The sequence below is a fragment of the Seriola dumerili genome, unplaced genomic scaffold (assembly GCF_002260705.1).
Source record: "Seriola dumerili isolate Sdu_G_001 unplaced genomic scaffold, Sdu_1.0 BDQW01000011.1, whole genome shotgun sequence".
NCBI lineage: Eukaryota > Metazoa > Chordata > Actinopteri > Carangiformes > Carangidae > Seriola > Seriola dumerili.
The window spans coordinates 1,722,275-1,746,701 of NW_019174266.1; the positions used below are offsets into that span (position 1 = coordinate 1,722,275).

Sequence of the window (24,427 nt, forward strand, 5' to 3'; positions counted from 1 at the left end):
TCATTCATCTGATTTGTTTTTTGAGATCAGTTTGAGTGCTTTCATACGATATGTAAAGTAAAAAAGTAGTAAAAAAAGGGTGGAGACCCCTGTTTTAAAGGCTAAATACAGTCCTTATTTTAAATTACACCTATGAACAAGATCAAATACACTTTTTTTTAGTAGTAGTTTTATGTTATGATCAGTTATGACCAGAGCTCGTGACCCACATTCATGTATCTCACTGGGCTTGGATTTTTTTTGGCTCCACGGTTGTCCCCCCCCCCCCCCGGTCAGACAGATAAATTCGGTCAATGAGAGATTTTGAGATGTACTGTGGGTGAGGATGAGTGCTGGAGGATTAACACTGATTTTTTTTTTTTTTTTCTTCACCCCTTACTTCCTCTTCTAAACCTAATCCTCCCCTTTAACCAGGTTGACCCATGACATCAGCCTGGATGAGTTTGAAGATGACGACCTGTCGGAGATTACGGAGATCACGGACGAGTGCGGGATGAGTCTCAACTGTAACGGGCCGGATATTAAGGTAAGCTGCCTCCGCAGAGAGCTGCGTCTCACCAGAGCGCGTGAAATAAGTTTATGTTCTTAAAAGCAAGTCTTCCTCTTTTCAAGCACTTTCATTTAACTCTTGACCTGATGTGAATCTGTGAAGGTTCATTCAATCAACAGTTGTTCTGCTGTGGATTTGGTGATTCACCTCCCACTGCTTCTTTCCCAGCTGCGAGAGAACAAAGAAAAATCATTTTACATTGGCAGCTTTTTTTTTAAATTACCTGGGAGGCAAACTAGAGGAGAGTTCAGTAAGAGGTTGATTTCACACAGATACAATCTCTGCGTGCTCTACTTTCACACTGAGAGTTTATAATCAGTGGTACTGGAGTGATCTTGGCTATTGCTCATATTACTTCACACCTTCTTGGTACTAAAATCACCAGTAATGTCAGACATGGTCACATCCTTTAGATGGCAGTGCGTAGTTACATGCTGGATAGGTTTAGAGCAGAAACCCCCAGAGTCTCAGAGTCTCATGGGTTTGTCTTCAGGTTACGTCACACAGAGAGAGGTGTCATCTCATTGGTGGCGCTTAGAAAGGTCGATAACAAACAAGGTCAAAGGTGATACTGACCGAATGCAGATGACAGCGCTCCCAAGAGTCGCAGAACAACCCGGGTTATGGTGCTGTAAGGTTTAGCGTCTTTGCTCTGTCCATTGGAGGAGTGTGTGTGTGCGTGTGTGTGTGCGTGTGTGTGTGTGTGTGTGTGTGTGTGTGTGTGTTTGTGTGTGTGTGTGAATTTTCACTCACATTTTGTGTCCACACAAACACAATAGTTTGCCCCCCCCCACCCCCAAAAAATAGCGTAAGTAGATAAAGTTATTAGATAAAGTTATTTTTGCTAGAGATTTTTAAAAAATGAATAAATGAATAAAAGCAACAAAGCATACACATAATATCCATTCTTTATGCAGAACCCGCCGCCATCATTCAGCGTCACTGCGTCCACACCCGAGCTCAGGCGAGGGGGTCGGACTCTCCTCTCAGTGGCATTTTGTCCTGAACAGCTGCTGCATTCAGCTTCCTGCCAGCAGAGGAAAGAGGCCAGAGGCAGAGAAGCCAGACAGACGCTCTGTAAAAGGACTTGAGTCTGATTGCATGTGATTGCCCCGCTTCATCCCGGGTATCTAAATAATCCACTCTGAGCTGTTTACCGTTTGTTCAAGGCCTCAGAAACTTTGATAAAGTGGAGAGTTTTTTTTTTGAAGTTTTCCTGAGCATCATGTTCCCGCCAGCATCCTGGTTTTCTCAAGTTTTATTGGCATAGAAATTAGTAGGACATTATCAGAACTGGAGCGAGCGTGAAATGCAATGAGAGAGAGAGAGAGAGAGAGAGAGAGAGAGATGTGATGATTAGGTACAAAGGGAGAAAAATAAGCAGAGGTAAATTTATCATTCTGTCAGATCTCTCCAGCAGCGTTACCATCATCACCTCCTCCTCCATCCAGCTTCGCTACCGTAACCAAGGCAACAGGAGGGTCGAGGGGCTTTTTTTTCCAGTTTCAATTTTGGGGGAAGATGAGAGATTTTTTTTTTTCTGATGTAACTTTTTGTATTTGATTGTTTCGGTGACAGTGACCTGACATGAGAAAATCACTGCGATATTAAGGAGTGGTGGGAATATTTTTAGGTTGAAAAGCCCTCTCTCTCTCTCTCTCTCTCTCTCTCTCTCTCTCTCTCTCTCTCTGCTTTTTCTTCTTCCAGGGAGCTAATTATGGCCCAGATTATTGGATGTGTGTGTGTGTGTGTGTGTGTGTGTGGGGATGCAGATGCTGATGACTCATCCTCTTGTAGGGGCCTCAGAGAGATCAGAATCCAAAATGGCTCTTGGACGGGCAAACAAATCAGACACATCAGATAAAGAAGACCGAGCCAAAAACGAGAGAGAGAGAGAGAGAGAGAGAGAGAGAGAGAGAGAGAGAGAGAGAGAGAGAGAGAGGGAGAGCGAAAAAGAGACAGAGAGAGAGAGAGAGAGAGAGAGAGAGAGAGATGGCTACCATGAACAAGACTTGGACCAAAGTATCATAAAAAGAAATTTGTGCAGTAACAGAAAACAGGATTCACAAAAGTAGGTGACTGTTAAATGAGCTGCATTGTCCCTCATGCCAGACAGAAACGCAGTATCACCAGTGAAAGACGAGCGTGTGTGTGTGTGTGTTGGTTAGTAATGTAATGAAGAAGCATGACACCAGGATCTCAGCAGAAGCAAAAGGAATTTAAATTCTTTTTTTTTCAGTTCCAATTAATATTCAGCCAAAAGCTCCGTGATAAAAGACTTTCAGAAGCTTAGATCTGATCACGAGTGAAAACTTTAACATTCAGTCTCACACTGTCTATTAGATTTGGACTTTTAATGACTTGTATGATGAATTTTTCATTACTGTGATCATGGTTTTAAGTGATTCTGATAAAAACAGAAGACCAGAGGTGATAGGACCGATCATATCTCTTCCTTTAAACATTATATATTCACCCAGGGCTGAGCAGTTCACCGACATCAGAACAGACTTTTACGACCTTAATCTTACTTTTATAAAGCATCACTTTTTCTGCGTTTACGTCTGGCGTCCACACTCACACTCTCACGAGCAGGAACAGAAACTTTTGGAAACAATGACACAGACTCCCGCCTCGCCTCCTGATTGCGTCTTATCAGTCACGACTATTAGACGGTGGTTAATACAAAATGGACAGCGACCAAACGTAACACCAGGAATTTGTTTAATCACTTAGACACAATGACAGAGAGACCAATAATCTCCAAATTTAATTATGTAATTTGAAAAGAATCGAGATATTGATTTGAAGTCCTGTTTTCACATATAAAATCTAACTGAACATTAGAAATTGATCCGGTGATCAGGTGGGTTCTAGGCTCTGATTTGGCGACACAGCACATCCACTCGTGAAGAGAGGATAAAGACAGAAGAGAAGACGGACTCCTGTCTGTGATGAGGTAGAGTCAGCAGGTGGATGATGGAAACTGGGAACATCTTCACGGTGGTGATAAGAGAGGTGCCGGGTTGCAAAGCAGTCTGGAGGATAAAATGATGCAGTGATTTTTATCCATTAACCCACTGGCTTTAGGCGTGTGGTTAGAAAGATGACGATGGTCAGATAAAGGACTTGTGATTTCCTGACAGCCTGGGAAAGCAGAAGTTATTATTTATTATTAGTTATACTATTATTTTTCAATTAGAAATACAGTTCTAGATTTTATTTCTTACCTTCTTTTTTATAGTTATTTCTTATTGTTATAGTGTCATTAGGGATAGTGAGTAGTTTGATTGTCTTGTTTTTGTCTGGGGAACCTGTTTCCTGTGATTGCCTGAATGCTGGAGCTACAAAAACAACACAGATGAGCTCTTTTTGATGTGTAATTACAGGAAAAATTCCCATATTCATTTGTGCTACTCAGTAACAACATACACCATCTATCCGTGGAGAGTCTAAAAATCTTCTTACCTGTGGTGTTGCGCTTAATCTGCATGCATGCTCTGTTCTCTGAAGCTGCTCAATATAGAGCAGAAAAGCCCTCACAGAGACCGGAGGACTGTTTGTTTCATGAGCGTCTAATCCGCTCCAGATGGAGGAGCTTGTAATAAAACACAAAGTCAAAAGCCACAAGAAATTACATCACAGTGTTTAATTTTTAATTGCCGCTATTTTCATTCATTCACATTAAATTGAAAGGAGCAAATATGCTCCGATAAACCCAATGATAAACCCACCGCTGGCTCTCGGTTCAGCACCAAATGGCAGATAAACAGTTAGCAACTGGCTACTGAAGAAAGTGGAGCATGTACAGCTGAGGAGCTGGATGTTTTTCTCAGAACACACAGCTAAAAGGACTTGTATTCATCAGGTGGATACAAACACAACTCCAGTGGGATGCTAACATGTTAGCTCTAACAACATGTTAGCTCTGTGTTTCTGTGAGTTTCTTTGAGTTTATTTTTCCTTTGTCTTGCAAATTCAAGATGTTCATAAAAAACATAGACACTGAGGAGCAGTGAATGGATCAGCCGGGTCGGACAAACGTTCTTGCTTCCTCCCTGTCATATATCAGCTGTCATCACAGACCTCAGAGACACAGCTTCATCCCTCTGCTTTCTATTTAAAAGTGCCCAGTGTTCGACGGAGGTCCGGCCTGTTTAAAAATGCATGAGGAGGTGTTGCAGCTGTGGGACGTCAGGAGAGAAAGGGGTTATGAACTGTGAGCGCTTTATGCAGAGCCCTCACTGTCTGTACACACAGAGTGGTGACCTCATCAGTGAGCTCATTGTCCGCTTCAGGATGCATCCTCTCTCACTCAATAATGGATGGTCCACATGAAGGAGCATCTCACACCCTAGACAGGCTGTGTCTGACCCGCGGGGGGGAGCGGCGGCCATGTCCCCTGCCTGTAAAGGTGGGGTCAGAGAGCATGTCAGAACTGTTACACATACATTTGGAAATGCCAATACAGGTCAAACTGGGCTCCAGTCACATTAACATGTTCAGATTGATTTAAATACTGTTCTCTCTAATCTTATATCTTAGATATAGTATATAAACACTACAACAATATAATGAGTATTTAAATTGTTCTCACCTCTGACCCCCTTAAAAAAAAAAAAAAAAAAAAAAAAAAGTTTCCAAGAAAATGTTTTAAGAAGTTTACCCCAAATTTCAACCACAGGAAGCTGCTTTCAGGTTTAGTTCCTGCCCCACATTCTGCAGGACAAGCAATGAGGAGATCAGGCTCACAAACCAAAACCACATTATTTATAAATGGACAACACATCTGTCTCCACAGGAGTGCAGACGGACTGAACTTTTATAGCTCCTGCCCCCCCGAAAAATAAAATCCCTGCTCTCAAGGGAGCACTACACAAACACCCAGGAACTGCCAAGTTGCAGAACTTAATATTGCTGACTAAATCTCCTTTTTAACTTAATCTTAACCTGCTTCTAAATTAAGTTTGCAGCCCCATAAAAAGTTCCTGCTCTGAGACTGGTACTTTCCTATAGGAGCGTTAGCGTTAGCGTTAGCGTTAGCAGTGCTGAACGCCTTCGTTGATGTGACAGCTTATGTGCAGGATTCATTCACAAAGTAAACAAGCACATGTTGCTAGAAGCGTCAATATCAGGACTGGGAATAGGACTTTTTATTTTTGTAATGTTACTGACTTCTTGAAAAACCTTATTGACAGATCCCAGTATCTCAAACAAAGCTGCTGCGTTTATTCTGCTCTCTAATTTACCTAAATGTTTGTGGCTCCTCAGATGTGGCGGAAACACAAACGTGAATGTGATAAAGATACTTTCACTTGCTGGGTTTGGAAACGTGGTTCTGGTGAAAACATTTTTTTGGACAGAAGCCTAAAATAGAAAGAGAGAAACAAACAAAATTGACTTCCATCTGAATTAGTGTGCGAATGGCTGTAGTCATGAAGGATTAATGTTGTGTGGAGCAGCTCAAATCCACAATGAGACATAAAGAAGATTTGATGTTCCTCCGAGACATGAAATGACAACATGCATTATCACAACCAGTGTGTGTGTGTGTGTGTGTGTGTGTGAGAGAGAGAGAGAGAGGAGAGTGCTTCATGCGTGCGCGCAGGAGTAAATGGATTTGATTAGCAGACATTTGTTGTGGGTGGGTTGTTGAAAAAAAACTCATGTGTCGGGATGAGGTCAGATATAACAGGCAATTACATTTAAGTGACTGCTGAAATGGACACAACCACAATACAGTGTCTACACACTCAGAGATGTGCTATACAGATTCAAGGCTCGTTCTTCTGTCCACACTGCCCTCTGTTGTCACAGTGTGTTAGAGGGAGAGAAAATTAAACGTTAGATCAGTGTTAGATTTCAGATGTCTGGTTTTGAAACACTTGATGGACATGTTGGATGTGATCATTTTGGTTAATGTGGAGACAGTAACTTTTTTTTTTTAAATCAAACACCTCACCTGCTTTATTCTCCAATGGTTTCCTGTGATGTTGCCATGACTGCGGGGGGGGGGCTGAGGCTGTATGTATGTATGTCGTCCTGTGATTTATAAGTCACCATAAATAAATTAGTCCTGTGGAATCTCAATTTGGATTTAAGATTAAACAAAGTTTGTAATTTATTTCGCAAAAACAAAACAAATATTTGAAAATATTATTTTCTGATTCTGAAACTCAGAGAAAGAGAATCATAAGGGAGAGAAAATATGGTCAGTAAATATGAGCTTCATTACAGTTTATTATATATTATTAATTTTTATTTTTTTGTTACTTAAATTATTGATATTTCTGATGTACGCTTTGTTAACATTGTTTTAAAACCTTTGTGTCAATAAAGATGATTGATTTTTATTTAAAACACTTTAGTAACAGTGCTAAACTACAAACAGATTTAATTAATGCACAGAGGAAGAGGGAGCGAGATACAGAGAGAGAGAGAGAGACAGAGAGAGGGTCCAGCAAAACACATACAAGAGGAGAAAGAGGTCTATTTCCATGGCAACAGTGTTTCTCTCACCTACTGCACGTGTCAGAGCTGAAAATACATGCAGTGTTGGAGCATAAGACACACACACACACACACACACATATGCACTGCCCCCATGGATACTGCTCACGTCATCTCATCCACACATGGTAACAGCAGAGAGGAACCTGCTTCATCAACACAAACAGAAAGAGGAGAAACCCTGTTTGTCTCCGGTCCCCGTTTAGAGCGTCACTCACTGTCATACACAGCATGTTTACTGATAGTGAGCTGATAGTCATGCACCATTCATGCACACCAGCGCCCTGTTTACTGGGAATAATCAGTTTGATCAGCAGCATGTCGGTATCCACTATTTAAGTGTTTTGCATGGATTCATTCGCAGCTGTAATAATAGATTTTTTTTTATTCTATGTATTTATTTATTTACTTTGAGGCTTTGGAACATGTTGAAAACACAATACTGACATATTATCACTTTTTATTATTATCTTATTATCACATATGTCCACATGATGTACTCTTTTTGCTTTGCTTTGGCGTCCACCAACTCCTGAGAAAAATATCTGGCTCTTTAAGAGTCATTCCAGATGTGATTTTTATATAGTCATTTTTTTTGTAAATGTTTTTTTCTCCTGGATTTTGTTGTGTACAAAGTTTTTTAGTGTTTGATTGAGATATTTCATAGTCTGTTAAAGGAATCTGAAATTCCCGTTTGCATCACACCTACACCAGATCTTGGTTTTATATCTTTGGACTTGTATTGTTGTGTCTGACCTGTTGGCCGTGTGATTCCCCTGCTTTGGCTGCTCTGATTGGACCCGAGCCGAGCATCACAGCATCTTCAGGGCAACAGCACTTTTCTCAGCCTCCTCATCGTCACTGAGCTCCCTGTCTCCTAGCAACAACGGCCAGGGCTCTCTTAAAGGGGCCAGTTGTAATTTAAGGTCATAAATCATGAGAGGAAGAATAGAAACTACGTATAGCTGCATTAGTGAGCACAGAGCTTGAGCAGGTGAAAAGCTGAATGGAAGGAGAGAAAGGAGAGAAAATGATGGCGGGAGAATGGTTGTCTTGTTATTACAAGCACAGAGACGGAGAGTGGTCTGATGTGGCTGAGCTGAAAATACAGGAGGAGGAGGAGGAGGAGGAGGAGGAGGAGGAGGGGTGACAGGAGCATCTTCTGACAGCCCCCAGACTTATGAGCTGTATGGGTACTTATTGATGGATGATTGATAGACGGGTGGACAGTATAAGCAGGATGGACAGATGAATGGGCAGATGGATACATGATGGATTAATGGATGGATCAAAGACTTTACAACCAGGGTATTTAAGTTAAACAAAAAAAACCAAATATAAACATTAGGTTTGTCTGAAGAGTGAGTAGACGTGTCAAACAGCAGTAACTACAGCAGATACACGTCCGTTCTGCAGCCTGACAGTTATTGACTTTTGCTTATATCTGCATATGTTCGACATTTTCATTCAAATCAAACATTCACAGCTTCCATTATTTACACCCTGCTCTGGCATTTTCAGTGATGCACATCATATGATGTATGTACCGTTGCCTGACGACCATCTGCACCTTAAACATGCATCATTCAAACAAGGCAGCATTTCTGGTCTGCATTTGGAGAAGCCTCTGAAAAGGGGACAGGTTTTGTGTTGGTATTAAGTCTGAAAAAATTTGGACTTTCAAGGACTCCGTTCCTGAATAGAAACGCAGCTACACAAACACTTCCCATTTGAGTCTCAACACAAAGGTATCTGGCTTTTTAGCGAATCATTACAACAACCCTCTTTCAAATGCACACAAGCCTCTTCCTTTCATGAGAAATCTGGATATCTGTGATCGGTGTCTTGCTGCATACAAATGTGCTTGAAGGCAACACTTAGCCGATGGAATTGGATTAACCTCCATTCCATTCACCCACTGTGAGTTAGCTTTCTGTCTGCAGCTGCGCACACACACACGTTAATACCCGCTCTGCTCCATTTACAAAGGGAAAACGCGCACGGTGATCTTCATAATACAGTCGTTCACCAAACTGCTACTCTGCATGTTGAAATAAACACACATGCTGCCTATTGTAACTACGGTTTAAATACCTGGCACATGATTTTGGCTTTGAAATGATCATTAGTCGGGATGTGAATGTTGTTCAGGGAATGAAATGTAAAATGGTGGTTAATGCCGAAGCAGTTTTGTTTTCCTCGGTGATCTTCTCTCCTGATATAGTCCAGACTGTGGTGAATGTGGTTATCATGGCGACTGGGTGTTAACACAACTGTTGCATCGTTGTTCTCCTGTCTTTGGGTTGGTTTTCTTTTTATTCTTTTTTTTTAAATCCACATTACTTTGATCAATACCTGATCCTCACTGATTCAGGGCTGCTGTTTGTTTCTTCCCAATATCTTCGCTAATTAATCTCCCAGTTAGGATCTGACTGATTTGTAGAAGTGGGTGATGATTCATTATCACGTGTCGTCTCACCGTATGAACCTTAAGATAAGAGTTAAAGAGTTTCCTGCGTGACTGGATATAGTAACATATTCACATGGAGATAATCTGATAACAATTATGTGTAATAATTAGTTCAGTCTATGCTTCACTTGATTTTTAAGCATAATGGTAAAATTATTCTTTTTTTTTTCAAACTCTTTCAAACAAAGGTGAAAGCCTCTTAAGGTGTCACATGACACTAAAACCAGACGTGAGATCAGGTTTATAGGCTTTTTAGGTCAAAGCGACTCTTACCTGATTTATAATTTTATTTAATTTTACCTCTATTAGATTTTGTAGTTCTTTTTAGGGCAACAGATTAAGACTCACATGAATCTGCCGTTTGTGTGTTAGTTATGTATTTGTTTATACATGTGAAGCAAAGAGCGAGATCAACACAGTAATAGGCTTAACAGTGACTCTGCTGTCAAAGCAGCTACATCAGCTGACAGGAGGAGTTACCATGTCTTGTGTGTGTGTGTGTGTGTGTGTGTGTGTGTGTGTTTGTGTGTGTGTGTGTGTCTGCAGGGATAGTGATGGTAAGTAAAGCAGACTGTACTGGCCCAGTGCCCTCTGACTTACTGTCTCTCAGATGACGCTCATGTTTGTCATTTGCTTTGATTCCAGCAGTAATGTAAAAGACAGTCGAAGTGAAGCTCAGCACAAAATTAAAAAGCCGCTCTGGTTTGTTTGCAGGAAGAGGACCGGTGCTGCAAAGCCACTCCGTTCATTTCAAGTCTAAAATTGAACAACATTTAATCTATGAAGTTAAGAATTATATCCGAAGTATTATGGTTATAATAATGAATCACAATGACTTTTGCCTTGCTTAATTATGAAATACTTGGTTATAGTTTTGACATGTCTTACATCAGAATTGTGAGATTATCATCTTTGATTTTCTGTGTATTTTTCTTGGGTATGGGATATTGTGATGTTGTAATTCCCTCTGCACTCTTATCCTTGTCCCTGATAAATCTACTGGTGTCCTGTAGAAGCTGCAGGGAATCCCTCAGTGGTTTCCCATCTGTCAACAAGGCTGGTTGTGTTTGTTAGAATAAACGATCAAACTGGGAAGTATCGAACAACAGGTGGTGCAAAAACTAGCCTGGTTCACGACGTTCACATCTCTGATTTTCAGCAATTCAAATACGTCTGGTGATGCACTAACTGATGGCTGTTTCCCCAGCTGGAAAACAGTTGAGCCTGGTCGGCAGTATTGAAAAAAGAAACATCATCTTTCTGTGCCGGAGTAAAGAGAACAGCAACAGAGTACCAAGGACAACTTAGTTCAGCTGGTTAGCATGCTAACATTCGCTAATTAGCACTAAACAGCTCAGGCTGTCAGAGGATCAGAGTTATTACCATTCATCCATTGGGGACAATGAATGTCTGTGCATAACTTCTCAGAAATACATCAAATACTCGTCGACATATTTCATTAAAAACCAAAAACATCAACCTGATGGTGGCAGTAGTAGAGAGGTCAGGGCATCGAGGAGGGCAGGGGAGTTCATCCTCTGGGGACCGTGCATCTTCGTACCACATTGCTAACATTGCTCAAAAAACAGCCAGATGGCCAGAAGCATGGAGTAAAGTTACAGAAATAACAACTCAGATATATTTCTTCTATCAACTTGGAAGCAATGAGAGTTAACAGCAGTCTTCATTAAAAGAGACAAAGAGCTGTGAGAGTGAAGGCTGTTCATTCATTCACTCATCACCACAGGTACAATGTGGAGGAGCTGAAGCTGGGAAGAGTTTCTGTCTCTGCTTTAAGCTGCTCAGTGTTGGCAGCGAGAGTGTTACAGTCTGAACGCGGAGCAGCTTCTAATTGGCCGGTTCAGTCTCCTCATCCCATCCACATACACACTCTCTCGCTCTCCCTCTCTCTCTCTCTCTCTCTCTCCTTTGCTGCCTCGACTGACGGCTTGTTTCCTCCAATCCCTGCAGGGCCATGTGAGGCGGGGAACCAATAGCATGTCAGGGAGGGCGGAGCTGGGCGCCGTCGGCCAGCTTCAGGCAGAGATGCTGCATTTGGACCTTATAGACGGTGCTGACAGTTACCGCGGTGACAAAGAGTCCTTGAAGGCATCCGCCATCGCACCCCCGCCAGCCACCAAGGACCCTGCAGCACCTGTTACCATGGATACCTACCGGCCCAAGAGACCCACGACCCTTAACCTCTTCCCAATTGTGCCGCGCACACAGGTAAAGCCTAAATTAATCTTATCACACACACACACACACTGAATATTGATTAAAAAGCAGGGGGAGTGGAGGAAATGTTTCAGTGAGTGAGCCTGTGTGAGTTCCTCCTCACACACAAATATTATACACATTTTAAAAAAAAAAGGGAGATATGAATGGACCACCTGCGTGACATCACCACAAGATTCATTACAATTCTGCCTCTGACAGAATCTGTTTATTGGACGGAACAATAGCCGCAATTGTCTGGACACAGAGATTTTTTTTTCCTTGGTGCCCGTCTCTGTTTGTGTTTGAATGCTGCTGGAGCTCGTGACTGTGTGTGTGTGTGTGTGTGTGTGTGTGTGTCTGTGTGTGTGTGTGTGTGTCTGTGTGTGTCTTCTTGTACTTCAAGCTTTGTGAGGACCAGTGTCAGCTCAAGATGGAGGACAGGTTGTCTTCAAAGGGGCTGTTTGAGGAACTATTTTTAAGCTTCACGGCAGAATGGGGTTTAGGTTGAGATTAAGAGCAACAGAAGGTCCAGTCTCAACGAGGGTCCTCACAAGTACAGACATACAGACATGAGTACGTGTGTTTGGGTGAGGCTGTGTGTGACGGTGAAGGTATGTGATGGTCAGTGTCTGTTGATCTCATGTTCATACAGCAGAGCTATGCTCCATGTTCTCCTTCATTAAATGGACACACTACTGGTGTGTGTGTGTGTGTGTGTGTGCGTGTGTGTGTGTGTGTGTGTGTGTATTAAACACAGACAACTGCCAGCAAATCCTCCAAATTAAACAACAAGATTAATCTTTTGTAACTGCCCTCTAAAGCGACACATAAAACTGTCTCGGATCTGACGCCCCTGACAGCCGCGTCACATCATTCGTCTGTGACTTCCAAAGCAATCGCAAATCACTGTTGGAAAATAAATGTGTTTAATGATGTGACAACACTGTGGTTGTTAAGGTTGTGAAAAAATGACCTTATTAGCTTTAAAATGAAGACAATAAGTTTCAGGTTAGGGAATAATTGTGGTCATACTTGAGTTCACTATAGGCAACGGGAAACAAACAGCGATCTCACATGTTGAAGGCCAATCCACACACACCTCCTCCTTACACAGACTGTGTTGCTCTATGAGAAGGTCACATGACTTCCTCCTTTTCTGTTGTCATAGTTACTTCAGCCCCTAAAGGGCTTTGCCTCTTGGGTCAGCTGGTAGTTGCCATCGCTAATATGTCAGCAAACACACACACGACCTACATATCCAGCAGACACATTAGCATTCCTTTGAAGTTGCGTGTCCACTGGCAAGATCAATGTTCGCTCTCAGCCCGAGCCAGGGCTCCGTTAACTAGCTGCTAGATTGCTTGTTGCTAACTTTGTCTTGCCATGTGGTTGTGGGCAGGGTTGGTTCAGGTTCAGTGGGTTTATCACGACTTGTTTCAGTCAAAACAGCTGCTGAAAGCCAAGCTGACGAGAGAGGTGAGAGTAAACCGTTCAGTAAATCTGCGTGAAACCAAAACAATGAGCTGAAAGCTCTGTAGACCTGCAGAGGGATTCATGCGCCATGAATAAAATGATTCAAAGAAACAAATTAAATGATTTTTGGATTTGGATTTGTGCATTTAAATGCCTGTATGGTGACACTCTTGTTATGCAATGTGTACAGTAATGTGCATGTTAGTGAGTTTGCCCATGACTTTAACACACACACACACACACACACACACACACAATCACACACACACACACACACACAATCACACACACACTCCCCCACAGTATAGACTGTCAACATGATCAACCAAGCGGCGCTATATTTGTCTGCGCTTTGTTCTTTGCCCAGTTTCCATGAGGTGGAAACAAGCCTACTGTACTTGCTGCTGTGCCTTTGTTCTTGTGCGTGGGCGTGTGTGTGTGTGTATGTGAGTAAGTGTGTGTGTGTGTGTGTGTGTGTGTGTGTGTGTGTGTGTGTGTGTGTGTGTGTGTGTGTGTGTGTGAGAGAGAGAGAGCTGTCAGAACTAAAAAGCATAAAGGAAATAATTGCTTTGAAACACTTTTCTTCTTGGGAAGTCTGCACGTCTCCTGGGACCCTGTTCGCTCTCTTCATCCAGCAGCTAGAAAAGAAAAAACAAAAACCTGATTTTAAAGATATTTCAATGTAAAGTGGGTGAAGTTTTCCTGAAAGTGGCCTCTGCATGAACCATGAAGACATGACGCGACAGAGACGACATCTCATTAACACAAACATCCTTCGGCAGCTGATCCTGCGGTCTTTACTGCTCCTGATGTTAATCATATTTACGGTTGATAATTTAATGTTCTCTGTATGAATCTGTCTGTTTAAAGTGAGAATGTAGCTGTTTGCTATGACCGTGTATAAATCATTAGCTTTAACTGTTTCACTCGCTGGAAAAAAAGCTAAAGACGGCTGAACTTCAGGAATCTGAATGGGCTAAGAGTAAAGAAAAGTGTCAGCTATCCACGCTGCAGAGTTATAGAGTATTTTAATCAAATCAAATAAATAAAACAAAAAGAAATGTTGGCACATTCCAGGAAATACAGTGTTGTAGTTTGCTCTTTTCTGAACCTGTTTTCTCTCAATTGGTTGAGTGGCTTCCAGCATAGTAGGTTTGTAAACTCAAGAAAACATGAGTGGGAAGGCATGTCGTGCCTTTGTACTAAATACACAGCTAACGACAGATCTGCACAATACAAGCTGTGGCTGCATTGCATTCTGGTCTGTTTACCCTTCTGCCTTGGGTTTCTCACATCAGCGAAGGAAGTGATTTTTTTTTTCTTTTCTTTCAGCCTCTAGTGTGTGCAGAAAGCCACTGGTCCATGTCTAAAATATGCAGACACATAAGACCTTATGGTTTACCCTAAAGATCCTGAAATGCATAACATATCACCAAAGTAGGTTTATAACAAAGGTAAAGTGCTTGATTGAGACACTACTCCAGCTCCAGCAGAGCTGACGGTGAAAACTGAGGTTTAGCCAGGCGGCGCAGGCGAAACCCGAATGAGCTGAGATAGATGAGTGCTGATGATCTCCAGGCAGTTTTTCCTCAGACTGACTACTGTAAGAAGAGGGAGAGAGAGAGACGGCACGCTGGGCGACTGTTTCCAGGTCAGTGGATCGGTAAAAATGCAAAATATACAGTTAGCTCTGCACCATTTGGCAGCAAGTGACAGACTTCTGTGGCTGAACAAGAGCAGCTCTGAGTGCTGATCAGGGTGAGAGGAGAGAGGCTTCTTTTGAAAAGCAGTATTTTTTAGATCCTATCCAACATTAATATTTTGTGCATTGTTTCTCTCAGGTAGGGGGAAGACTAGTACCCATTTTCACAAAAATAAATACAAGCTTTTTTTAAGGCGTAAATAACTGGTTAGTATCCAGCCAGAAACCATGAGATTAGGTGAAAATCTATTGTGTATGTTCAATGTGGGAAACTGACGACGTAGTTGGAAACTGCTGTGGAACCGCTGCGAACAACTACTTTCAACAGAAAGTAAACCCTGCTGGAAAAGTTGGCAAAATGTCGTTAGATGATGTTTTAGGCTAATTAGCATATTCATAACATTTTGTGTATATTTTGTTGTGTTCTGTTGAAATAGTGACTGAAATGCAGCCCATTAAGACTCCATGTTAACCATCGGTCCCTTCCAAGCTGCTGCTGCTGCTGCTGCTGCTGCTAAAATCCTGATTTCATAACCACGACATCGTCTGAGGAAATCACCGAACACTGTGCTGTAATTTTGGCTGCAGAAATGGGGGAAGGTTTTATTTCACAGATTGTTTCATCTGTAGAAGCTTGAGTACAACAATTCGACAGACAGACAGACAGACACACACACCGTCTTAATCCGAGTCAGACTCTAATCTCACATCTGGCTGTGGCATGCTCCACTGAAGCCTGAGACTCCTGGCAAACGCTCCCCACAACGATTCAGGCTTATTCCAAGTTTATCTTATTTTTGTTGTAAACAATCAGTTATTACCTAAACTATTTGCTGCAAACATCCAGCACAGTTTACTTCCTGGTTCAACTGTGAACAAGCCGCCAAACTGTCGGCTTCGATCTGTCTGATCGTCTGGTTGCTTGCGTGTCTGTTTTGTACCAATGTCACCGTGTTTGCAGATGTCAGCACTTACTGGGTTAGTTGTTAGTGGTAGAGATGATGGACAAAATTATGAATTTAACAATTTGTAATAGACTGTTGGACATAATCCATGAAAAGGAAGATATCCAAAATCTCTGGATTAGATTTAAATTATGAGAAACGACAAACTGAAATCAGTTTTAATAGTCTGCAACAAGCTTCATTGTGATATAAAAAGTTTGCTGTTGTAAATTTTTCTGTTATGTAAGTATGTGTACTGTCATGTAGTGTTTTGTGTGTGTGTGTATGTGTTTGTGGGTGTGTGTTGCCTGCAGCCAAACTCAGATGTCTAGTTGACAAGGTCATGTTGTCAGAGTCCCTTCCATATAAATCTTAGTCATTAATACAAACACACACTCGTGCTCTGTCTGAGTCCCTGCCCTGGGCCGTGATCTTTTTGTAAAACAAACCTTTGCTCTTCGGAGTGATGCTGCTGTCTCCCACCTGCTGATTCACTCGTTGCCACGGCAACAGCTCTGTCTCCGCCTGGTAGGCTGCCCATAGATGGGGAGTGAGTCATGCAGTGGGTGGACAGAGGAGGAAGACTTGATCTAATTTTGGATGACACGTCGTCGTCGTCGTCGTCGTCACAGGAGTTTCCAGTTCTGTTTCCATCTGTTAAAATCTTCACATTTACCATCTCTGTGTCTCTCCGTCTCTTATCCGGGGCTGGAAATCAAACCTCAACACTCTTCTGGTGCCGACCGAGCCAGATACGGAAAGGCTGGCATCAGATGTTGGTTAGATTTGTAACCTTGTTTGCTTTAGAAATTAAAGATTTGAACACAATATTGACATATTATGGAAAATCATTGCTTATTGGCACAGCCAGCAGTGATGTATTACTCATTCATTTGTGTTGAGTTGTGTCCAATCTTCACTCTCTTTTAGCTGCGTTTGGTCTTTACCAACAGCTGAACGATGAGCTGAAACTCACCGTAAAGCTGCAGCTTCAGGCCATAAATCTCTGTAGCTCATCACTTACATTGTTGCATTGTAGTTTCACATTGTCACTTGATAGATTATTTAAAAATGCTGATCATATCCGCATTAAATAGAGTCTATAATTCTTAAAGTCATGGAAAAGGTTTTGACTTTGTGTTACTGAAAGTCATATATCGTATCATATATGAAACCCAGGCCCAGTCCGTCTCTGCTTCTCTTCACACACCCTCATCACATTAAAGAAATCACTTCTAAAGGCTTCTCTTAAGTTTGGGACGAGAGAAAGTTTCGTCAACTCGAAGCAGCTAAAATGAGCAGTTTAATGTGCGTTTTGTGGGAGACGATTGTTGTTTTGATCTTTTTTACCGTTCAGCGGCTCCGTGCAGGTGACGGTTGTAAATCACTCACACGAGAATATTTCAAATACAGTTTCTCCTCACTGCTGGAATAAAAATCTACAGTCAGTTACTTTAATCACGAGAGGGTCACTGTCCTCTCTGGCTGAGAGTCTGCTGCACCTCCGCCTGGGCGTGGTCGGGCGTGGTCGGGCGTGGTCGGGCGTGGTTGGGCGTGGTCAGACGTGCCTCTCGGTTGCACCTGTGACCGCGCTCCACAGAGACGTCACCGTGCACTGACCACAACCTGTAGTGCTACATCACAGCCACAGGGTGCAAAGTTAAACCAGTGAAGGTCAACTGGTGCTAAGTTGCTCTTTAAATACAGTGATTCAGTGATTCCAACCCTTTCATTAGTTCTGCTCCTCAGCCACTGTGTTTACCTGGGAAACATCTTGCTTATCTGTTTTCATTTTAAAGAAAATAAGGAGGGAGATGAAGTGATCCTGTTCTGTAGTGCACTTACTTTTTTCCAATGAAACAAGCAACAATGGGAAGTTAAAAGCTGTAGTTTGGGTGAACTGACCCTTTAAATAGAAATTTGAAAGAAGTAAAAAGGGCATTTGAGGAGTTTCAGGGTTTCTAGAAAAGGCTCTGTCCTATCTATTAACAACTCCCCCAAAACAGCCTAAAGAGACTCCCACTGTGTGTGTGTGTGTGTGTGTGTGTGTGTGTGTGTGTGTGTGTGTGTGTGTGTGTGTGTGTTCCCAGTAGCTTGGGTAAAAGGTCTGGTTCCCTTTAAATGCACATCACGGAGCACAGACAAAAGAATCCCTGCTCATTCATCAGAATAAAAGCTTTGTGTGTGTGTGTGTGTGTGTGTGTGTGTGTGTGTGTGTCTGTGTGTGTGTGTCTGTGTGTGTGAGTGTGTGTGTCTGTGTGTGTGAGTGTGAGGGAGAGAGAGAGAGAGAGAGAGAGACAAAAAACTTGTGTACATTGAGCGTCAGGATCCAGAACTCAGTGACCAAACCTCCCTCTCTCTCTCTTCCCGTCTCTTTTTCTCTCTGCTCACTCCATCTGTTTTTCTTTCTCACCACTTCCTTCTTCTTCTCTTCTTCTTTTCTGCATTTCCACAGGACACACTAAACAACAACTCCTTTGGGAAGAAATACAGTTGGCAGGAGAAAGTTTCAGGTTCGTCCTCGCCTCTTAAAACAGGTGAGCTTTTTTCTCTCTTTCCCATCACAAAACAAAGCTCATATTTCAGTTGAATTATCTGCTTTCTTTTTGTCTCATGGTGACACCTGCGATGTGCAGACGATCAATGTTGTTGCCGACATTATTCATCCTCGGTGCCACAAACAGCAGCAGCTGAACGTGTGTGTGATTTGCATTGAGTCTGGCAGGTCGTGTTCCTCTCTGATCCTCAGGAGACAGTGTTAAGGCTTGGATTAGCAATGCTGGACTAAGTCTAACTAGTTGAGGCAGTAGTATATACTCTGTGTGTGTATGTGTGTGTGTGTGTTAGCCGGCTCAGGGCTTAGCTAGCCAGGAGCTGTCGTAGCTCGTTGCTACAGCTCTTTTCACAGCACAATGTGAAGTGACTAACCAAAGTCACTGCCAACAACCCCCCACTGTTGGAATAAGTCACATATTAATTATTATCTCAATCATTTTAAAAGACAGCTTGGAAAAAAACCTCCAAACATTAGGATGAATGAACTTGCCTTTTGTGCTTGGATGCAGAATGGAAGCATTCACACATTAATCCCAGGCAGTTACCTCATTGCTGGCCTTGTATTCACACCACACAGACTGACATCAAGCCAAATGCTAAACCAAAACTAGGTGTTTTTTTTATGTTTTTTTCTTTTACTGTGTTGTGAGGTTTCCCCCCCTTTGGCAACAAAACGTATGATTAGAATTCATTTTGGATTTTAATTCAATGGTTAAACACAACATAAAGATCCTTGTGAACAAACCTTAACAGAGCATCATTAAGGTAATCTCATTATATCCATCCTCACGAGGTCGTATAATTATTATTCAACATTCACAGATTGCTTCAAACCGCAGTGTATTTATCCTGGTCCAGGTTAATGACGTTTCCATTCTACAACGTGGACATTTTATAATCCAGTATAGATACCTACAGAACATTTATAGAGGGGGGGGGCTCCTTATTTGGACTTTGGTCCCGTTTAGAAGAACCTGCAGATTTGTTCATGAACACAACTGGTGCCATTCATATGCAAACTAGCAGATGACATCATATGGCCTCACAAACACTTGAGACTCATTTTAAGTCAGGGAGAAGTTGCTTTAAGGAGCGATCTACTACATTCTGTTGAAAGTTGAAAAGCAGATCCAGATGAGCCCACGAGGATTTTATTTTATTTTTTTTAATATGATGATTGTTGTGAAACAGATTTACGTCAATCGTAATCTGTGATGCTGCAACGCTAAGTGACAATTTCACAAAAATGCAGTCTGTGTTCCTGCTCGGCTCCTTAAATGCTGAAGTGTGAACAAACATTCAGGACTCACCTGACGTTTGCCGTCCTGCAGCTTCAGACGTCAACGCTGCATCATCATCCACTGTGACAATATCATGCCTGGATTTTCCTGGCGATGGATTATGACATAACACATCAATCACCTTCCCTTGGCTGCACTGAATTTGATGAGTAATGGGGATTTAGCTGCATAATCCCGACATCCGTTACCTAACCATTTCTACTTTTCTCTCTTCTCTTGTTTGTGCATTACTTTATCTGTCTGTGCATTCGCTGCCATGTCTGCCTTCACGTCCGTCTGTGCGTTTGCTTTTTGGTCATGTTTGCGTTTCTGCATCATGTATGTTTACTCTGTGTGTTTGTCTGGCCTTTGTGCGTGCTTGTGCGTTTGCTTGTGCTTTTGTGCGGCTGTGTGCATGTTGTTGTTCGCGTCTTCTCTTCCTCCAGGAGAGCTCACCCCTCCACGTGAGCACAGCTGCCTGAGCGACGAGGACAAGGTGCAGGGTGGGGGAGCACAGACCAAAGACCGCGGGACCTCCACCGACGCCCCCTGCAGACACGGCCACACCTCTGGACACTCGCACAGCTCGTCCACAGCAGCTGTGACGCGCTCCAAGCTTCAGGAGAAGCCACCGGCACCCCCTCCACCTCAGAACTACACACCAGCTCCTCTATATCCGGCGGGGAAGGCAGATGGAGGTGGGCACCACCGGGAGAGGATCCGCTACCACACGGACGTTCGTCTAGAGCCCACGGAGGAGATCTACCTGACTCCTGTGCAGCGCTCCGCTGACGCCCTAGAACCCTCCAACGTGCAGGAGCGGCCTTTTCTCTCACAGCAGACTGAGCAGGGCCGCATGTCCATCAGCTCTGACACTGAGGGCCCGCCTCCTTACCAGCCCCTCCCAGATCGGACAAACCCCTCCATCTATGAGGAGGACGAGGTCTACATCCCCCCTCCATCATATGCTTCCTGCGTAGAGTCCCTCATCACACCGCCCAGCATGGCCGTCTCCGCTCGATCCTCCCTCGCACTGGACCTCAGCCTGAAGGGGGCAGGAACGGGGGCCGGGGTTATGCTGCGAGCTGGGTCATCGGTGGAGTACGTGGACGCCACGGATGAAAGCTACTGTGGAGAGGATGAGGATGTGGACAGGATAATAATGGATGGAAGGATGAGGAAGGGGGGAGGAAAGGGCGACGGCGGCGGCATCAGAGCGGCCCCGCTAAGGACTTCCATGAGCTCGGAGGCCAGCGGCCTTTCATATGACTCAGTCAAATACACGCTGGTGGTGGATGAGCACTCTCAGCTGGAACTGGTCAGTCTCCGGCAGTGTTACCAAGGCTACAGCGACGACAGCGACTCGGCCACGGTCTACGACAACTGCGTCTCCTCTCCCTATGAGTCGGCCATCGGGGAGGAGTATGAGGAGGAAGATGAGGAGGATGAGGACGGAGCTCAGATAGGAGGAGTGAGGAGAGAGGCCACGGCTTGTCTGTCCGAGGACTCCACTCCGGAGGCAGACCTGCACTTCTCCAAGAAGTTCCTCAACGTCTTCATGAACGGACGCTCGCGCTCCTCCAGTAAGTCACTGTCATGGTAACGCAGAGTTTCCCTCAGCAGAGTTCCCTCTTCTGACAGGCAGTGTTCCCTGTACCCATCCAACAAGAAGGGTAGACTTAAATGGGATGTTCCCAAAGTCCAAACTGTCACATGTTACACGTTCAGGGTGATGAATTACTATCATCATGTGTTGACTTCTACTGGGATCATAGGGTTTTTCTTTTATTTAAGTGAAACCATTAAAAAGCATTAAATATAATAATTCATATCTAATCTGTCATGTGTTTACCCAGATGTGACAGAGTAACAATAACGAACAAATATTTGTATTAAATAGCCATATCTGTCAGAGATATCACCCACGTATAGATACCTTTTCTTTTGTCAGGGAGAATTCAGATAAGGGAACAAATATTAATATATTTATGATTTATGCCATTTGATCATTTTTGTTTTTTTACCCATAATTATAAAACTAAAAAAAATAAAAGATACAGAAAGAAGGAGAGAGAGAAAAACATGAATCCAAATGTTGGCAGAGTCAAGAGAACAATGAATCGTGTAAGTGATGAAGTGAGAATGGGAAGCGTTTGGGTTTGTTTTTTTGTTGTTGTGCAACTACAAGGACGTACTGCACGCAAAGACATGCAAACGAATACACTCACTCTGTTTTGTATATGCAGTGGCCTCATTGTGCTTCCCTTTTGGCCGTTTGCTAGACAGAGCGATCTCTCATTTCACCCTCCCACCCTGCTCTGTGTCTGAAACTTCTTATTTCATTTTTTAAGAATAATATATGAATCCAAAACTTTAGATTCCAAAACAGCCGGCGAGCACATCAGCACTGCAAGCTGTTGGCCCTTGTAATTCCCTTTTAAACATACAGTAACGCAGCGGTGAATGCTGTCTAGCCGAATTGGCAGCGCGGTGGAAAAGGCTTAAAGTGATGTGGCTGATAAAGCCACAGAGATATTCAGGAGCTGGAACACTCTCGTGCAGCACAGATCATTATCCACATGACTGGTTCAACTCTGGACATTGTGACCTCCTATAGGTCAACAGCAGTGAGTCAGATTTAATGTAAAGGTTTGATTATGGCTGAACGTTCCCCAGGTGGAACTGAGCAATAATGTACTGTTATTTGAAATGTTTCTGTTTATCATTACCAGAGGTGCAAAGATGAACATTAGTTTGTTTCACCGTGTGATTTACGTGTTAGTTGTGCTAATTTAGGCCGTGTCACCCGGCTCGGCTTGTAAGTCTTTTAAATGGAAGCTGCAGTCTTTTGCTGCTTTGTTCAAATTTGTTATCAGGGAACCGACAGCAGCACGTTCAGGGCAGAAACCCAGCTGGACATTTAAATGGCCTGCTGGGTGGAGGGACACTGAGCCAAAAAAAACAGTTTGCACTTTCATGGATTTGCCTCCAGTCCCTTTCTTCTCCTCTGCTGTCCCAACCAATCACATCCACAGACAGGTCTTGAGCCTCTTTCAAGGCATTAAAACAATGGTAGAACTAGAGAGGGCGTTTGGAAGTACTGAGGGGAGAAAAAGAAGCAATGACACAGGCTGTATGAATTATATTTTTCACCGTTGTTATTCAGGCGAATCTGCTAAATGTTTCGACTCCATCATTTGTATTTTGGTGGCTTCAAGTTATAATCCTGAAGGTTTTCAGACCTTGTTTTTTTTTGGACGGTTTTGTTGACTGTCTTCTTTAGAGAAAGAAGCTGTGTAGGTAAGAACATGAAATACAATCCAAGAAGTCCGGAGATAGTGAGGCCTAAACACTACAAAGAGACAACATTTTTAAATTCTGGAAAGTTATCATCGCAAATATGTGTCCTCTGTCTAGATGATTGTCGGGGAATCGGCAGAAATATCTAATTCAGTCTGAGAGCTTTGCAAGTACGGGGCTAAAAATGTTAAGTGCACAAAAATGGAAAATGTTCATCTATGAATCCTCTCAGTGGATTTCACTAAAATCCGTCTGATAATCTTTGAGAGATGTGAAGAGTTTGGACTAAATTGTGTGTTAGAGGAAAAATCAGTGAGTCAGCATAATAAGAGAGCAACTGGAGACTTTGCCTGACCCGTCGCTGGTGTCCATGAGCTCACAGCAAGAGCTTCTGTCAGTTTCCAGCTTCTGGTTTTGCCGCTCTCCCAGTGGAAAAGAAAAGTCGCCTTTAAGGGGAAAACAATAGGAAAAGCATCAACAAGTCACACACTGACCCACGACCTCGGCGCGCATGTGTGCGTAAAGCGACGAGCAGTGATGGGCAGAAGGGAGGAACCACGTGAAGGAGGCTGAGAACGAGAGAATGTATGCGTGCGGTCATTTCCCTCTAACGGTCCTGCTGGCCTCCTGGACGCCCGCCATGTTTTACAGGCTCATTAGAAACAGCAGTGCAGTTTATCTGAGTAGTGCAGGAGGGGATAACCGATGTCTCAGGGGGAATGTGGGCAGAAATACACAATGCTCATCTGTTTCACGCCTACTTAAAGCGTGATTCACAGGTCCTAATGTGCGCTTTAAAATAAACACCATGTGCCCTAATTGGGTTTTCTATTCGTCAATGACGGACTATGGTTTCAGTTTTGCATTGATGTGATTATTCTTTTTGCCAGCCTGTTGCAGAGGCTCACACTTATTTCATTTTCTCTCATGTCGTCAAGGCGCAGAGTCCTTTGGCTTATTCTCATGTGTCATTAACGGGGAAGAGAAGGACCAGAGCCACAGAGCCGTCTACAGGTGAGGAAGAACTACACCATCATCATCCTCACCAACACTAACACTCACATCATCATCATCATCATCATCATCCCTACACGCAGAGTATATATTGCACCATGACTTAAAACACGTGTGATATCATCAGCCATCATTATTATTGAATGTGATTATATTTTTGCTCAACAATAGCGACAAGCATTTTGGCAAATAGCATGTTGCTCAATCATCTTATATTCTTGCTTTTAAACAAAGTCAACAAGATTGTAGATCCTGTGATTCTTCTTCAGGCTTTTATATGTTTCATCAGACAGGTTGTAAACAAACAAACAGTTCAGCCATATTGTCTAAACATGGCTACTTAGACTATGAACTACCAAACCGAAATGCCACTTAAATTCCAGATATGTAGTTCAGATAATTTGCTTC

The 24,427-nt window shown here is 42.9% G+C and overlaps 1 protein-coding gene across 1 annotated transcript in view; it reads left to right on the forward strand.

Annotated features, from left to right (window-relative positions):
- Nucleotides 1–293: 293 nt before the first annotated feature.
- mapk8ip1 (mitogen-activated protein kinase 8 interacting protein 1) overlaps nucleotides 294–24,427 on the forward strand; it is a 29,884-nt gene continuing 5,750 nt past the window's right edge. Inside the window, exons 1-6 of the mRNA XM_022746924.1 lie at nucleotides 294–319; nucleotides 415–526; nucleotides 11,502–11,759; nucleotides 18,325–18,406; nucleotides 20,152–21,288; nucleotides 23,944–24,019. Of these exons, the coding sequence (XP_022602645.1) occupies nucleotides 294–319; nucleotides 415–526; nucleotides 11,502–11,759; nucleotides 18,325–18,406; nucleotides 20,152–21,288; nucleotides 23,944–24,019 (1,691 nt within the window). The remainder of the gene's footprint in view (nucleotides 320–414; nucleotides 527–11,501; nucleotides 11,760–18,324; nucleotides 18,407–20,151; nucleotides 21,289–23,943; nucleotides 24,020–24,427) is intronic.